Source organism: Pseudorca crassidens, chromosome 17 (assembly GCF_039906515.1).
Source record: "Pseudorca crassidens isolate mPseCra1 chromosome 17, mPseCra1.hap1, whole genome shotgun sequence".
In the NCBI taxonomy this organism is placed as follows: domain Eukaryota; kingdom Metazoa; phylum Chordata; class Mammalia; order Artiodactyla; family Delphinidae; genus Pseudorca; species Pseudorca crassidens.
Window position 1 is genome coordinate 11,280,433 of NC_090312.1, and position 18,086 is coordinate 11,298,518.

An 18,086-nucleotide genomic window follows, 5' to 3' on the forward strand; every position below is an offset into this window, starting at 1 on the left:
AATGAAAGAAAAAAGCATCAGCGCTATTTTAAACAGTGTTTCCAGGCTGTGGGATGTGGGAAACAGTAACAGCTACCACACATGGAGTGACTATTTCTGAGCAAGAAATTTTGTGTCCCATGAATTAGAGCCCTCCTGGAAAGAGGAAAGCCCCTATTAGCGGCTGTATGTTCTTTAATTCAAAATATACCAATGAGTTATGGTCCCCAATTTCAAATGAAAAACAAAAATACTGAAGGTCATAAAGATTAAGTAGTTTACCTAACGTTGCACAGCTGGTTTGCTGTAGGACTAGGATTTGAACCCAAAATCCATTCATTGTCTTTTTATTAATTGGCTCATGTAACGGGTGAGTTCAGGTACAGCTGGACCCAGGATGTCAGACAGTATCATCTGGACCTTAGCTCACTCTCCTGACTCTTGTCTCTCCTTTCCTCTGAGCCAGCGTCCATTTCAGCCTTTCCCCAAAGTTGACCATCAGGCCACTGAGGTCATAGGCTCACCCCTGCAGCTGGGAGGTGGGGTCAGAACCACTTGAACTGAAGTGGAGAGGGGGTAGGTCCTGAAGAGAAGGAGAAATGCACCAGGCCCACTTGGGCTTTGGGCATGTCATCCACGGCAGGAAAGACCACCGTCTGTGTCCTTCTGGAGCTTCAACGACAGCTGTGCTGAGCCTCAGTTTCCTGTCAGTGTTTTCATTCTGTCTTTGCTAGAATAAACTTGGTCTAAACCTGTTTGCTGGAACGTTGAAGGGAAGTGTATCTTAATTAAAATAACTCTTCTCAGGACTTCCCTGGTGGCGCAGTGGTTAATAATCTGCCTGCCAGTTCAGGGGACACGGGTTCGAGTCCTGGTCCGGGAAGATCCCACATGCCGCGGAGCAACTTAAGCCCGTGCACCACAACTACTGAGCCTGTGCTCTAGCGCCCACAAGCCACAACTGCTGAGCCCGCGTGCCACAACTAGTGAAGCCCGCGCGCCTAGAGCCCATGCTCCGCAACAAGAGAAGCCACTGCAATGAGAAGCCCGTGCACCGCAACGAAGAGTAGCCCCTGCTCGCCACAACTAGAGAAAGCCCGCACACAGCAACAAAGACCCAACGCAGCCAAAAATAAATAAATAAATAACATAAAATGACTCTTCTCGGAGAAAACTGTTTGTCAGAAAATGTAAATCTTTCTTAGCTCTTGGGAAATAAAAAGTCTTAGTTCATTTTGCTTTGCTCTATTTTAGGACTGTACGGAAGGAATATATCACTGCAAAGTATGTAGATCATAGATTTTCACGGAAGACCTGTTCATCTTCGTCAGCTAAACTGAACGAATTGCTTGAGGCCATCAAATCCAGGGATTTACTTGCACTAATTCAAGTCTATGCAGAGGGGGTAGAGCTAATGGAACCGCTGCTGGAACCCGGACAGGTACAGCTTCACTGAAATCAGGATGAAGAGGGACGCGGGAAATCAGTTTAAAAGATGACACGTTTTATTGTAACACCACAGAATGAGACTGTTATACATTAAGTGATCGTGTCTGAATCCGGACCATTTGAGAGTGAAAGGGGCTGCTATTAATAATTACTTTGGGGCAGCTGACTTAAACGAAGCCTGTCTAGGCAAACTAGGACCTCTGACCACCCTATTTATACTTCTCCTTTCCTTTCAGGAGCTCGGGGAGACAGCCCTTCATCTTGCAGTCCGAACTGCAGACCAGACATCTCTCCACTTGGTTGACTTCCTTGTACAAAACTGGTACGGTTTTTGTTTTCTCTGGATATGCCTTGTGAGTTAATGCGAACCAGCCCTATTGGCGGCCTACCTCAGGACTCAGCAAAGAGCCAGACCCTGTTACAGGCTTTGCAGGCCATGAGGTGTCTGTCACAGCCATTCAGCATTGTCATCATAGTGTGAAAACTGCCACAATCAGTATGTAAACAAGTGAGCATGGCCATGTTCCAGTAAAGCTGTATTTACAAAAACAAGCAGGGGGCCAGATATGGCCTGTGGGCTGTAGTTTGCCAACCCTTGGCCTAGATAAATGTAAAATCCTATCTCTGGGTCCAAAACCTGCTGCATTAAGGGAGGTTGAAAGAGAGGACACTTAACAGCACAAGGTAACAGGTCTGTGAGTTTTCATTGTTTATAAGTTCATGGTAAGAGATCAGTATGTGTGGCTGACCCAATTGCTAATTCAAGTTTAGGATATACTAATAGGAGAGTAATACTGAACACAGCAGGTTTAGACTTGCTGGATTCTTTGTTGGGTAGTTCTGTAAGCTACAGATTAGGAGGAGGAACTAGAACTCATCCAAAGGAGAGCGATTAAAATAGTGAGGGGATTTGAACTCACATACGGTACGGTGCCTGGACACAAGCCAGATTGTACAAACGCCCAGCCTCTTCCATAGAGGTGGTTCTGCGTAGTGGTTAAGACCATTGGCTCCAGAGACACACTGCCTGTGTTCAAATCCCTGCTCCATCATCTGTGTCTCGATAATCTCGCAAACAAGCACTTCATCCTCTCTGTTTTCATCTAAAAAATAAGGGTTATAGTATACCTACCCCATCAGGTGGTTGTGAAGACTAAATGAGCTAATACACGTAGGAGACGTGTGTCTGTCCCGTACACAGTAGGCACTCAATAAATGCTGGCTGTTATTGTCATTATGTTGCTTATAAATGGAAGTGTCATGTTAGAAACATCATCTTCCCTGCTTATAAGAAGTAGGTCGCAAATTTGACTCAGTTGTTAGCATGGGAAAAAGTGGTTCATCTGTAGTTTTAAGTTATAGAGCAAGTCATTTTTTTCTGATGCTTTCATTTTTCAGTGGGAACCTGGATAAGCAGACGGCCCTGGGGAACACGGCTCTGCACTACTGTAGCATGTATGGTAAACCTGAGTGTTTGAAGCTGCTTCTCAGGAGCAAGCCCACCGTGGATGTCGGTAAGTGTGGCCAAGCGTCTCTTAATAACTGCGGTGAGAGCGTTCAGTTGGCTGAAACCTAGACATGCCTGTTCCATTGTCATCTGAGTATTGTTCTTTGCCTTTTCAAGATGTATCTTAGATAATCATGCAACTGTATTCCACCTGTTTTAGCTAACCAGGCTGGAGAGACTGCCCTGGACATAGCAAAGAGACTGAAGGCCACCCAGTGTGAAGATCTGGTAAGCGGAGTGGGACAGGGGTGAGCCCAACTGCCCTGAAAGGGTGTTCTCTGAAACACGACTGGAGTGAGAGAAGCAGATTCTTTCTCTCTCTCTTTTTTTTTTTTTTGAACATTGGCTAAAGAAATCTAGATAAGCACTCAGGCTACATTTGAAAAAATGGTAAAATGATAGATTTGTCATCCATGTCTTTTGAGTACAGTTATGGTGTAGCAGCTAAAAGGCATTTGAGAGGTCTTATTGCCAGACAAACTGCTTTTTTTTTTTTTTTTTGGCCGTGCCACATGGCAGGCGGGGGCAGGATCTTACTTCCCTTACCAGGGATCGAACCTGAGCCCCCGGCACTGGAAGCACAGAGTCTTAGCCACTCGACCACCAGGGAAGTCCCAAGGTGCTGCTTTTTTTGTTTGCCAGACATTAGTCTTTCTCTGTAGCTTAACAGTAAAGAATTATTTGGGGAATTCCCTGGCAGTCCAGTGGGTAGAACTCTGCAGTTCCTGGGTTCAATCCCTGGAACTAAGGTCAGGGAACTAAGATCCTGCAAGCCGTGTGGTGCAGCCAAAAAACAAAAATAATTTTTTTTGGAAAGAATTACTTGGGAAGCCGGTTCCAAAAACTGGGCAAGCAAAGTTCAGAGTGTAATGGTTTTCAGAATGTCCAGTGCCCTCCCTCCCCTCCCCCGCATCCTGTGTACACACTCACCTCCAGTCCCACTAGTTCTTGCTTATACCTCTGGGCCTTTGCGTAGAGCATGATTCTCTTAACCACAGGGAAGGATAAGATAGAAAAGATAAGTTACATTCCCTTGAGTTCCTGCTAAGTGCCAAGTACCCACCCAGGCCCAGCAGTTGTACGTCTTTATTTTTACAAGAATGCTTTAGGGACGTTGGAGTTACCCTTGCCCCATTTTATGACTAAGAAAGTGGGCCATGGGTGGAACCAGGACTGTCTGAGTTTAAAGGCCTACCGGCCTACCTGTCGCACTTCAGTGACTCTGATTTTGCCTTCCAGCGGGAATTTGCAGTTTTGAGGCTCATTTTAATAATATTGAGAAAGCTTTTAATTTTGGAGAGAAGTCACGTTACCAGAATTAAAAAGGCTCCACCCGTAATTCTTTGCAATTCCTCTTCAGTCTGTCCTGTGGCAGTCCCGTTTGTATAATCAGAGTTTTGCCAGCAGTGCAGCTACTGGTGATGAATCCGAAACCAGGAATGAGGTGGGATTTGCTCAGTGTTTATATAATGTCCGGGTGCCTGGCAATGAAATTACAGCGGTTACACCTGCTGTTACTTTCAGCTTTCCCAGGCTAAATCTGGAAAGTTCAATCCACATGTCCACGTAGAATATGAGTGGAATCTTCGACAGGAAGAGATGGATGAAAGCGATGATGATCTGGATGACAAAGTGAGTGTACGTAGTGCCTCTGATTCCTTAGCCCTTCTCCCAGGTTTTCTCCACTATACAGATAAGACCCATTCTTTGTGAGATTGATTTTGGTCTTACGACCTGATTCACCAGGGCCATTTTCTTTGTTTAGTCTCTGATCCTTGTTGAGTGCCACTTAATAGCTGTATTGGTCAGGATTCTCCAGAGAAACAACCAGTAGGGGTGGGTGGGTGGGTGGTGTGTGTGGGGTTGCGTGGGGTGTGTGTGTGGTGTCGAGATGGAGAGAAATTCATTTTAAGGAGTTGGCTCACATGCCTGGGGCGGGCCCGGCCAGAATCCCCAGGGCAAGCCTGGGGACTCCACAGGAGCTGAGGGTGCAGTCCTGAGTTTTCAGGCGGAAAGCCTTCTTCCTTTGGGGATCCTTAGTCTTTCCTCTTAAGCCCTTTGCCTGCCTGCATGAGGCCCACCCCTGTTACTCAAAATCTAACCTAAATGTGAACCACATATAAAAAATACCTTCATAGCAACATCTAGACTGGTGTTTGACCAGTCACCTGTGCACCATAGCCTTAGCCAAGTCAACACGTAAAATTAGTCATCAAAACAGCTAATTAATAAATAACAAGTTGTCACTGATTGAGTGTTTAAATATGAACTAGGTGGCAGCGAGCACGTGTCACCTCAGGTCATCTCTATCAAAAGCCCGTTGGGGTGTTGTCATTGTCCCACTTTACAGAGGAGAAGACTGACAGGGAAATCACGTGGTGTATCTAAGTCTCACGGCGAGTAAAGACAGTCTCAGGGATTAAACCCAGTTCTGTGTGACTTTATCATAGATAGCTCTGAATTACCTCTGAAGGCTCATTTGTACCCTTTTTTTAGATTCCACATATAAGTGATATCATATGATATTTGTCTTTCTGTGTCTGACTCACTTAGTGTGATAATCTGTAGGTCCATCCATGTTGCTGCAAATGGCATTATTTTGTTCTTTTTTATGGCTGAGTAATATTCCATCGTATATATGTCCCACATCTCATTTATCCATTCCTCTGTCAGTGAACGTTTAGGTTGCTTCCATGACCTGGCCGTTCTAAATAGTGCTGCAGTAGACATTGAGGTGTGCATGTATCATTCTGAATTATGGTTTTCTCTGGGTATATGCCCGGTAGTGGGATTGCTGGCTCCTATGGTAGTTCTATTTTAGGTTTTCTAAGGAAACTCCGTACTGTTCTCCATAGCGGCTGTACCAATTTACATTAGTGTGGGAGGGTTCCCTTTTCTCCACCCTCTCCAGCATTTAGTGTTTGTGGATTTTTTGATGATGGCCATTCTGACCGGTGTGAGGTGATACCTCGTGGTTTTGATTTGGATTTCTCTAATGAGTAGTGACGTTGAGCATCTTTTCATGTGTGTGTTGGCAGTCTGTATGTCTTTAGAGAAATGTCTATTTAGGTCTCCTGCCCGTTTTTTAATTGGGTTGCTTCACTTTTTGATACTGAGCTGCCTGAGCGGTTTGTGTATTTTTGGAGATTAATCCCTTGCCGGTTGCTGCCTCTGAAGGTTCCTGCGTGCATTTTTCATCAGCTGTGGGTCCACTGGTTCCTCTTTCCCAGGCAGGATGTAAGGAGTAGTCAAAGGTGCTCCTACCGAGGGGTCCTAATGGCACTCACCATTTTAAGAGAAGCTCAATTACGACACAGTCAAGGTAACCATTATAGTAAGAGTTGGCGAAATTCCTTAGAAGTGTTCAGAGGACAGGGCGGCTGCCTCAGCCTTGGCGAGCAGTGAAGACCTTACCAAGGAAACACTGTGGGAGATGGGTTTCTAAGGGTGGTGAGGAGCTTGCCAGGCAGGGAAGTAGGAAGGAGTGCATCCTTCTGGGGAGGGAGAACAGCACGTGCGGAGGCCGGGGGTCATCATGGGGCCTGAACATCAGAGGACCGCTTGGGATGAGGTGTGAGGTGCCTTCACATGCACTGGGTGGGGAGAGGCAAGAGGCTCCCCTGGAGTGTCAGGCAGCCCAGACCAGGAAGGGCGTAAGGGGTGGTAGGCCAAGTTCAGCCCTTTGGCTTTCATCTAAGCAGGCACAGGCCAACAGAGCTTTGCTGTCAGAGAACAGGGTTTCCCACCAGCTCTGCCTGCAGCGTGGAGAATGGGCTGGAGCTGAAAGAAACTGAGGCAGGGGCTGCTCAGGGGACCAGTGGTCCAGGGGGTGCTGGTGAATGCCTGCACGAGTTGTGGGTCCGAGCGGCACTTCGGAGCTCTCCGTGCAGGCCTGGGTGGCTCTCGATGCCACTGAGGTTGGGAGACTTCCCACTTGGGAAGTTGCATGGGTGCTGATGCTGTGAGCCGAGTGCAAACGCCAGCGATCCGTCATGGGTGGTTGAAAGTGTTTGGAATCCAAGAGGTTGAGGTTGGACGTACGGGCCCGAGTCATCAACATTAGGTGGCAGTCACGGCCGTGGGTGCAGTTGAGGCTCCTTCCTAAGAGGGTGTAAAATGAGGAGAGAGGTGAGTGTGGAGAGCCTCGATGTTAAAGGGCCGAGCAGGGATGGAAAAGTTAATGCAGTAGCTACTGTTCAGTTGTTGGTGAACATGCCCCGCACAGGGGAGGTGTTTGGGGATTCAAGGTTAAATCTGTGTGACCTTCTACTTCTGAATACAGTGCTCCCTAACCAGCACGTCCCTGGTGGGACCCTGGTAATGACAGGAGAGTGAGAAGTGTACTCTCTGGATGCTTCCCTTGTGCTGTGTCGTGGCTCCTAGGCTTTTGTGTGGCTGACCCCCCAGAAACGCAGAGAGCCACAGGAGCCCAGATCCCCCCCTGAGCCCGCCCTGCAGAGTCCTCCGGACACCTGAAGCGTCATCCTTGACTATCAGCTGACCCACCGCACTGTTATTTCATTTGCCAGCCGAGCCCCATCAAGAAAGAGCGCTCCCCCAGACCTCAGAGCTTCTGCCACCCCTCCAGCATCTCCCCGCAGGACAAGCTGTCATTGCCGGGCTTCAGCACTCCGCGGGACAAACAACGGCTCTCCTACGGCGCCTTCACCAACCAGATCTTTGTCTCCACAAGCACAGACTCACCCACAGCGCCGACTGCGGAGGCACCCCCGCTGCCTCCTAGAAACGCCGGGAAAGGTACAGGCTGTGGGAAGGGCTTTGTGACTCCATCTTCAGAGCTGGGAGTTGGCCCAGCTTTGACGTAAGAATTTCGAGGTGCCTTTGAGTGGCAGAGTGGGCTGTGATGTCAGGGCAGCTTGAAACAGGGACCTCGCCATTTGCCATGTTACAGCCGAGAAGTAGTGTTACGGGCACTCCGTGTGCCTTGTCTTGTGTGAACCTTACAACCATCCTGTGAGGTGTGTGCTTTTGCGCCCATTGTACAGATGAGAAAATTGAGGTAGAATGACTTGCCCAAAGGTCATGCGGCCGGTAAGTGGTGGAGTTGAGGTTCCATCCAGGGTCCACATGGCTCCCAAACCAGCGTTCTTTCCTGTGTAATATGGGGTGGAATTTGAGTTCTTCTTTGAGAAGTTTCTTTCCTCTACACTAAAATGTAGTAACAGTGATAGGCAGTAGTTACGAAGCCCTTTGCTTTACGAGAGGCCCTAAGCCCAGCACCTCTCTTTTCACGCTCACAGAACAAGGTAAGGTAGGACAGCTGCTGGCAGCAGGCAGACAGGGTCCTGGTTCAGAGCTCTAGAGTAAGTGGCCTGGGGCTCTTGGGGGTTTGGGATCCTCACCCAGGTCCTGTGTGACCTGAACCCACACTCCTGTGCTCTCTGGCGAGTGGTTTTCCACGAGATACCACCTGGGGCAGGATCTTACCAGAGGAGGGTCATTGTGCCGTGTGTTGTCACATGCCCCCACGGGGCTCATTCCAGGTGGTGACGGTCCACGAAGACTGCATCCTGTTCCCCGAATCCACCGAACGCCCTGCACAGAAAGTCCATGTATAAAGTCCATGTATAAAGTCCACCTATATGGGGACGACTCAAGACACAGAAGTGATAAAATTAAGGGCTCACCCCTCCCGGGGGTATTCGAGAGGTACCCGGAGCTGTAGCTTCCGGTCTGGTCTCAGCCATAAACTCAAGTTCAGGATCCTCCCCGTGTCCTCCGCTCGCTCGTGCTCACGCAGGTTTGCGGGCCCCGGTGCACAATGCCGTGCCTATTTGAATCACACTGGGGCTATTTTCTGGGGAATGTGAGCTTTATTCAAAGCAGTGTTTTTTCAGAGCTTATTCTCCATTGAAATAGTGTTATAAATGGGAGCAGTGTTCTTAGACCCCAATGGCCTCATAGATGATAAAATAGTGGAGAAAGTTAAAATGAGGCTCGGGCGTAAACAGCACTCATCAGAGACAACCAGTGACCAGAAGAGCAACGGCGCACGTAACCCAAAGGCTTAACCTGCCGGTGGTGTCCTTACCATTCCACACATCATGCTGGAACGTGCCTTTTAAATCACTAGCATGACAAGGTGCAGATGTGTGCCGCAAGAGGCCTGTGTTCCCTCTCACCGCGGGGCGATGATGCTCCCCAGCAGGGTGGCCGTCTGCCAAGAGCAGAGAGTCCCTTTCTGCGCCCTAAGAAAGACCGTGGAGAGTTACTCTGCAAGAGTTCACATCCCCTGATCGTGGTTACCAAAAAAAGTGGTGATGACCTATCAGAGAGCCTCGCGGTCACTGAGAACCTTGGAAAAGGGCTACAGGAGAGAATGACACCAGAGTCCTAGGGGCCAGGAGGCACCCTCACCTCCCTCTACCCCTTTCCATAATTTTGTCTCAAGGGGACGCAGAAACCCATAAAGTATACTGACTCAGTGCCAAGTATATCTCTGCTGCCTTGAATAAATTCTGATTAGCTCTTTCCCAAAGACCCAAAGACAAAGACCAAATTTATTTAGTGATGCAGCTGCTGAAACGAGTGCCTAGAGACTTGGCCGTAGCAACCGTGGTCGGCTAAGGATAGACTGCTTACCACCCCCCACCCCCAATCCCATAATTGAACATAGACATCCCTCTCCGCTACAGTCAGAGTGTTCTTCCAGGTTGCTCATAGCAGGACATCAGATTCGGAGAGTTGGTCTGAGCTGGTGAGACAAGAAGCACAGCCTGCCCATGACTTTTATAAGGGGTTCGAAGCGGGAGACACTTCCTGCAGGCAGCTTGGCTCACGTGCCCACACATTTGGAAAAGTGATAATGTTTGAATGGAGTTCTCAGAAGACACAGTTGAAGACCAGCCGATGCTCTGCGCAGAGATAACTCTCCTCTGTTTTCCTTACGTTTTCTTCATTTCATTCTGTTGAACTGATTGAACCGTTTGCACGGAACAAGGATGTCCTGTTGTTCGGGTTGCTAGTTTCCCGTGGAGGCAAAGCAGAGGCGTCTGCTTGCAGCAGCAGTCGTTTCCACACTGAGAACTTCGGGGTCGTAAGGATGATGGTTTCGGGTGAGGCAGAAACAACTGATAAAGTTTCCACTAACGAGAGGAATACAGAGGACCAAAGTAGAAGGAATTATTCTGAATCCAGCTCGGGAGTATTTTCAAAAACTTGCAGCTGCCTCATGAAAATGTAAGGAGTTTGACCTAAGTTGCCATCGGGCAAAGCCCCCTGTGCTTGAGCAGAGCTCCAGTCAGAGCTGGACGACTCAGCGATTCAGAATCCCGAGCTCACCACTCTTAAGATTTTGAAACATTTTGCTGCCTACGCCCTCTTCAGAAGTGAAGTCCAGCGAGATTAAATCGAAGCTATAAAATTAAGTATGCAGAAGTTTCCCCCTCGTGGTCAGCAGCTCCGCCCAGCCCCCCACTTCACTGTATCTTTATTAAGACTAGATATTCTTCAGGGTCGCCAAGATGGGTTTGTTCTTCATCTTTAAGCAAAAATCATGTCACTGAACCTGGATTCTTTTTTTTAGAGCTAGAGGGATGCTGAAAGATTGACGTGATTTGCCACCCTTTGTACAGCTAAGGAAACAGGGCCCTGAAAAGGCTGAGGAACTTCCACGTCACGCGGTGGCTGAAATAGGATAGAAAATTAAAGTGGGCCTTAGGACTTGGCAAGCAGATCTTCTATGGTAGTTTCTTCTTTTCCGTGTCGAGGAAGAGGGTCCACCTCTGTCTTGTCTTCCTCGTGCATTTGTCATCAGAATCCAGTGAGACAGTATATGAGAAAGCATTTGGTAAAATGCAGAGCGCTGAACTACCGCGAGGGACTCCCATCAGGACTGTTCGGGCTCTGACTCCACACACGTCCCCAGAGTAGGGAAGAAGGTATGGGCACCATGGTACTGTGATGGCGCCCCCAGAACAGGCGCTTGACAACAGCGTAGCTTGCTTTTTAAGTCATTTTAAGCTACAGAACTGCGGTTTTCTCCCACTGTAAAATTCCACACCTTTTACACAGCCGTGGCACAGACTGGACTTGACACGAGATTTTTGTGGAGGTTAGTGAGAGGGACGGGAAGCTTCCAGCTCAGCACCTGGCACCTGGTCTGTGCCCCAGGGAGGGTTCTGCTGCTGGCATTTGAGAGCCACTGCAACCCCTCAGCTTTAAAGAAGCGTCCTTGGGGAATGGGAACCGGGGTGGAGCTGCCCAAGCCTGGCAAATAAGCAGGCGCTCTGAATGGCGAAGCCTGGCGTGGTGTGGGCACCTTCACTCAAAGGATTTGTCAAGTAAATGAACGATGAGTCTGATCTCAAGAAGCTTATTTGACTTCCTTAAATGAGCTAAGTTTTCAAGCTTTTAGAAGCACGAAGTGATACGCTGACTAACTTCAGTTCATTCCCATCTGTTGTGAGATCAGTCCCCTGGACTCATCTCGTGTAGCACCTCTGCATGTCCTGTGAATACCTGTAGGAATCCTGCAGTCCGCACACGTCTTCTATAACATGGACTTCCTGTTTCACAGGCTCCAGCCTTGGTCTGATAAACCAGTAGGTGATCTGCACAAGAGCGGCTCAGGGCCTGGCGCACCGAGGGCTCAGCGGGTGCTTGTCGCAGAGAACGTTGAACCCGATGCTGCCCTCGCCATCCCTGTAGGCGAAGAGCTAAGCACCCACGTTAATCCAAGAGTATAGTTTGAGAGTAACACACCCTCCAAGGCAGGTCCATCTGTCAAGCAGACCGTGCCTGCTGGGCAGCTGTGAGCCGCTGTGAATTCAAACCCCACTCTGTCCTCTTCTCTCCCCTGCCCCACCTAGGAGGCTGGGGTTCCTCCCCACCAAGTGCTAACCCTGTCCCTGTCCTGGTCTCCTTTTCACATTTAACTCATCTTGCTAAGTTTCAGGGCCTTCATCTGAAAAATAAGAATCAGGTGTCTGGCTGGCTGGGCCCCTGCTTAGAACGTGAAGTAACGTATGTAAAGTGACTGGTACAGCGTGAGCACTCAGTACATAGGATGGGAGCCTGTTGGGTCCTGCTGCATGTGTTCGGTTCTGCACGTGTCCTGGGCCCTGGCAAGCTAGCAGAGGGGGGAGCGGGGAGCTCCTGCTTGGAAGCTCGCGCTCCAGTGGGTGAGAAAGCGGTGAGCTGCGCCCTCATCAGGGGCGGTAGTCGGTGGCGCTCCAGATTTGAAGAGAGGGTGAAGGGAGTCTTCCTTTCACTCCCCCCTCCCGCTGGAGGCAGAACTCCTCCACATGGAGGCTGGGAATGAGCTGTCCCTGCATCCCTGGCACAGAGGGGGCTCCATCAGTGCCTGCTGAGTGAACAAACAACTGCAGAACCAGTGAAAGCGTGTCCCAGAAATGTGCGGCCAGAGCAAGGAGGGGACGCTCATAAAACTAACCCAGATGTCCTGGGGCTGTGATAACTGACTTGCTGACGATCCTTCTGCACCATGTTTGTGCCTAAACTCAGTTGTGTAAGCATTTTATACACCATTTCTCTGACTCATTTGAGGTCTGTAGCAACAGTTAGGGCAGAGAGGGGGTGGCCAGGGAGGAGACTGCCCCGGGGTCTGAAGGTAAGCAAGTGCCCTGCTCCAGGAGTTGGGCTTGCCTAGGAGATGTTTCCCTGTGAGTGGCTTTATTCTTATGCTGATGACTGTAGAGTTCCCTGGGATTTTTTTTATCTCACAGGAAGGCAGCCATTTGAGTGGCTCGACTTTAAAGCTTCCCAGGGACCATTGTCCTTCATTTGTGTTGAATTTTCTGGATTTTTCTGGGTTTTTTTGTGTGTGTGAGTGGGTTTTTGTTTGCTTGTTTGTTCTGCCTATTTTTGTCCGTCTCTCTCAATCCTTATTAAAGCACTGCACACGTGTATCACCTTGCATTGGCCTCCTTGCTGGCCAAGAGCACGTCTGTGACTCCTGCCCTCAGCAGTGCCAGGCTTGCCAGCCCAGTCGCCCGACCACCGGGGTGCGGAAAGGGGAGCAAAGGTCGCCCGACCGCCGGGGTGCGGAAAGGGGAGCAGAGGAAATGCTGTTGTGCGTCTTGCACGTAAGAACGTATGAGCAGGGCTTCCCTGGGGGCACAGTGGTTGGTAATCCACCTGCCAGTGCAGGGGACACGGGGTCGAGCCCTGGTCCGGGAAGATCCCACATGCCGCGGAGCGACTAAGCCTGTGCGCCACAACTACTGAGCCTGTGCTCTAGAGCCCGTGAGCCACAACTACTGAGCCCATGTGCCACAACTACTGAGCCTGTGCTCTAGAGCCCACGAGCCACAACTACTGAGCCCACGTGCCACAACTACTGAAGCCCGCGCGCCTAGAGCCTGTGCTCTGCAACAAGAGAAGCCACCACAATGAGAAGCCCACTCACCGCAACTAGAGAAAGCCTGCATGCAGCAACGAAGACCCAACACAGCCAAAAATAATTTTTTTTTTTTTTTTTTTTTTGCGGTACGCGGGCCTCTCACTGCTGTGGCCTCTCCCGTTGCGGAGCACAGGCTCCGGACGCGCAGGCTCAGCGGCCATGGCTCACGGGCCCAGCCGCTCCGCGGCACATGGGATCTTCCCGGACCGGGGCACGAACCCGTGTCCCCTGCATCGGCAGGCGGACTCTCGACCACTGCGCCACCAGGGAAGACCTAAATAAATTTTTAAAAGCAAAATAAATCCTTTTAAAAAGAAAAAAGAGTATATGAGTGTTAAAGAACCAACCCTGAGCCTTGAGTTCGGCACTTTTCTCTTAATGATCAGTGTCTTGGAAGGAGACTGAAGGACATGTGAATGGCTCCTGCGTGTTCTGTGTGCAGCGCTGCGTCTGTCACAGTGTCACTGCCATGTTGGGATCCTGCCAGACCTGCTGCCAACCTACCGTGCTTTCTCCACACGCCCCTCTCCTCTGCACCGTGCCTCTGTTTCCCCACCTGAGCATGGAGATGATGATAGCGCCTTCCTACTACACACAGTTCTTCTCTAAGTAAATACTCTTGCATCTTTATCTACATTTTTTTAATATATAAATTTATTTTTATTTTTTATTTATTTTTGGCCACGTTGGGTCTTCGTTGCTGTGCGCAGGCTTTCTCTAGTTGTGGCGAGGGGGGCTACTTTTATTTGTGATGCACGGGCTTCTCCTTGCGGTGGCTTTTCTTGTTGCAGAGCATGGGCTCTAGGTGCACAGGCTCAGTAGTTGTGGCGCATGAGCTCAGTAGTTGTGGCACATGGGCTTAGTTGCTCCACGGCATGTGAAATCTTCCCGGACCAGGGCTCGGACCTCTGTCCCCTGAATTGGCAGGTGGATTCGTAACCACTGCACCACCAGGGAAGTCCCTATCTACTTTTTAAATGATAGAAACTTTCCATTCTTTTTAAGTTCTGTACTGTGAAAACCATTAGAAAATGGTAAGTTTGTCATTTGTATTGTCCAGAGTTGTCTATATAACTCTGTCATTAACTTCGAGGCTTCTGAGATGCACGGCAGCGTCACGCGTGTGGGCTTCCCGAGCTCTGGCCGCATGGTGGCCACACGTCTGAGCTGCAGGCCTCAGTGAGGGAGTTCCCTGAGCCGGTGACGGTGAGGTGCTCGAGGCAGCACAGCTCACATGGGGTCACTAGCGTTGAAGCCCTGGCAGAACGTCTAACTGAGTGACCAAGAGGCTGCTGGAAATACAGGAGAACCCCAGGCACGTGAACCCCCAGTAAGAGCTGCGTTGGTACACCCTGCCTCCTTGTAGAAGACCTTCTAATAATTTAACCTGGGAGCTATATATGGCAGCTTCGGAAATCTAGACCATATTTTTAAGAAAAAGTGTTAGAGGATAATTTGACATAATAGCCAGTATTAGCGGCAAATGTGGCTTAGGGTGTTTTCTCCTTATTCCCACAGGCCCTGGCAGAGTGGAGGGAAGAAAACTGGCTGCCCGAGTCCCCTCCCCACCTGTTAATCTTGCCTCCCACCCCTTTCGAGTTTGTTTGATGCTGTGTTTACTGTTTTTTTGTTTGTTCTGTTTTAGCTTTCTTTACCCCTCCAGAAGTGCTGCTTTCCTGACCAAGCCAATGTTCAGGTTTAGTTGGCAGGAAACATCCTTTTAGTGCTTAAAGACCAGTTACTTATTTTGGAAGTCTTTTGAGCTCTTTACAGTAAAGTTATAAAATTTTGTCTGTTTTTCTGGGGTCTGATATAGTGTTTTTCACCCTTTTTTAACTCATGCCCTACCAGCCAAGAAGATTTCATGGCATCTTCCCTTCTGTAACTTCTGTTACAGAACAATAGGTGGGTCTGTGTGTTGTTTGCCATGAAAGTCCATTACAGTATTGAATATTTATTTTCGAACTTCACACTATCTCTCCCCAGGTCCCCTCTCTCCCTGGTTTCTGATCTGTCACCCTAAGTGAGACGTTCTGTCTTCCTTAAGGATCACTAGCCTTACAACAAGAGAAGTAGAAGTTTTTTCATCCATTAATTCGATACTGTATTTACGAAATGCAGCTTTCTCTACCCCAGGCCAGAGAACAGCCTGACCCTGGTAGAACCTGCAGCATGGTGGACAGAGAGGCAATGAACAAGTCAGCAAAGACAGATAATTAGAGACTGTAGTAGCTGATGTCTGAAAGTAAGACAAGGCTGTGATGACGTCAGGAAGGGAACACTAACCCCTACATTTTTTAAATGATGATTCAGGAAGCTTGATTTTGCTTGGTTTGTGGTTACAGGACAACTCTGGTCTGATCACTCCTAAAACCACGTACACAGACAGCTTTGCCCAGAGATATAGCTCCATTGGCCATCTGTGTTTCCAGGCGGGATTTGAAACGGATTGATTATGGCCTTCCAGATGCATTGCATCAGGAAGTCCCTAGATGGCGATACAGACGAAACTGCTGGGGAATCTCACCATTGTCTATTATGTATTCTCCATTTATTTCCAAGAGGAAAGTTCCACTTCCTAGTACTGAGCGTTGTTGTTGCCATTTTCCTCGTGTGGCGGGCCCAGAAAATGCTGGCCTGGCTTTCAGGACGGGGCGAGCCCTCGCCACCCCCAGAGACCTGCATCACGGTTCAGCTCCGCCCCTCGTGGCAACAGCCCCGCTTTCCTAGCTGCCAAATGGGGCCAGTAATACCAGACCCACATGCCTCACAGGGTTGTTATGAAAATCAAGGCAAATAGCATGTACGAACACATTTTGAAAACTAGGAAGCACTGTACAAACACAAGGCTAAAATAACAATGCCTTTACTGTTACAAAAATGAAACAGTTTCTGAAACTTCAGTGACTGGTGCCGTAATTAGGCGTTGATTGGGGATATCGGTAAGGCTTCTATCACGTATCTCATCAGTAGGACTGAGAATAAATACTGCCGCTAGGGCCATTTAATTCTAAAGCACATGACCATTTTACTGAGATGAACAGTATTTACTTCCAAGACGAGACTGTCTTTGAGAAATGGGGGTTTAAATCTGTGTTTGTACTGAGCAGTAATTGATCACAGGAAATAGCAAAGCTTGTTTTCCCAAGGAAGGAGGCCAGCAGTAATTACGCTTCTCTTTTAATATGCAGAATGTAGAAAGCTCTTTTGGAGCCTTTCTGGATCACCAGGTACCTGCTATCCTGCGATAAACATTTGGTGTGGCAGTGTTCCTAGCTTTTTTTGTTTCTTTCCTTTTTTTCTCTTTTAATGTTTGTGGACACTGTTGTCCAGTTAAACCATAGCTGGTAATGATCATAAAGAGAGATTTGTCAAAGTGCCCAGCATATAGTGCTCGGCACACACCAGCCACTTCAGTGTCTCTTGGAATAAACAAAATTAACAGCATATATACTACTCCCATAGCGCTCATTGAAAACAAACTCCTTTTTTTTCTTAAAGCGTTAGTTCAAAAAGTCAACTTTTGCAGTAGTGGTGTGTGTGTGTGTGTGTGTGATATTAATATCATTATTGCTATCCTATCATTACCTCTGGAGAAAGTAGAATCTTTTTAAAAACCTTTAGAAATCAGGGCTTCCCTGGTGGCGCAGTGGTTACAAATCTGCCTGCCAATGCAGGAGACACGGGTTTGAGCCCTGGTCCGGGAAGATCCCACATGCCGCAGAGCAACTAAGCCCGTGCGCCACAACTACTGAGCCTGCTCTCTAGAGCCCGCGAGCCACTACTACTGAGCCCGCGTGCCACAGCTACTGAAGCCCGCGCACCTAGAGCCCGTGCTCCGCAGCAAGAGAAGCCACTGCAGTGAGAAGCCCGCGCAGCGCAACGAAGAGTAGCCCCCGCTCGCTGCAACTAGAGAAAGCCCGCGCACAGCAACAAAGACCCAACACAGGCAAAAATTTAAAAAAAAAATTTTTTTTAAACCTATAGAAATCAGTGAAGCTTATGTAACTTGTTCAAGCTTCCAATATAATAGGTGGTTTATGATTTCTAGAACAGTTCAGAATTGGAGGAAAAAAGGGTTTTTGGATTTCCCTTCTTTCCAAGTAACCCTTTCCATTAGAACCTTCATTATTTATAAAAGTCATTTAAAAAAAAACTTCAGGCAACGTTTGCTGACTGAAAAAAAAATTGCAGTGGAGAGAGAAACCCTATTCTATGAATCCAGTGTTCATGTTTCCACGTGAGGCCCTTTGGAGGTTTAGTCGGTTTTGTTTTTTGGTTTTTTTTGCGATACACGGGCCTCTCACTGTTGAGGCCTCTCCCGTTGCAGAGCACAGGCTCCGGACGCACAGGCTCAGCGGCCATGGCTCACGGGCCCAGCTGCTCCGCGGCATGTGGGATCTTCCCGGACCGGGGCACAAACCCGCGTCCCCTGCATCGGCAGGCGGACTCTCAACCACTGTGCCACCAGGGAAGCCCTTAGTCAGTATTTTGCTCTTTCTCCATTGACTTTGCTGGCAGTGCTGTGTGCCTTCTTCCTCTGTAGGTTTTGCCGTGGTTCCAGTGAGTTACTGGTTTAAAATGTGTGTGTTTTATTTCTCCCGTTGTACCCAAAGGATGATCTAAACCCAGTAGTGTTCCATGTTGGCTGACGTTTTGTTCCTTAAAAGCACACACTCTCCTTTTTAATTTTTTTACCAGCAATTTTTAAAAGCCCTCTTTTGGGGATTACCGGGTCGATGGACTTGGCCGTCCCCAGCCTCGTGC

At 48.7% G+C, this 18,086-nt stretch overlaps 1 protein-coding gene across 13 annotated transcripts in view; it reads left to right on the plus strand.

The window, feature by feature from the left end:
* ASAP1 (ArfGAP with SH3 domain, ankyrin repeat and PH domain 1) overlaps window positions 1–18,086 on the plus strand; it is a 350,901-nt gene that overhangs the window by 309,733 nt on the left and 23,082 nt on the right. For 8 of the 13 annotated variants that reach the window (XM_067711252.1, XM_067711247.1, XM_067711256.1 and 5 more), the window contains 7 exons: window positions 1,234–1,420; window positions 1,665–1,750; window positions 2,827–2,942; window positions 3,096–3,163; window positions 4,296–4,379; window positions 4,460–4,573; window positions 7,465–7,693. In XM_067711252.1, the coding sequence (XP_067567353.1) occupies window positions 1,234–1,420; window positions 1,665–1,750; window positions 2,827–2,942; window positions 3,096–3,163; window positions 4,296–4,379; window positions 4,460–4,573; window positions 7,465–7,693 (884 nt within the window). The remainder of the gene's footprint in view (window positions 1–1,233; window positions 1,421–1,664; window positions 1,751–2,826; window positions 2,943–3,095; window positions 3,164–4,295; window positions 4,380–4,459; window positions 4,574–7,464; window positions 7,694–18,086) is intronic. The other 5 variants (XM_067711251.1, XM_067711255.1, XM_067711248.1 and 2 more) reach the window with 4 other exon arrangements.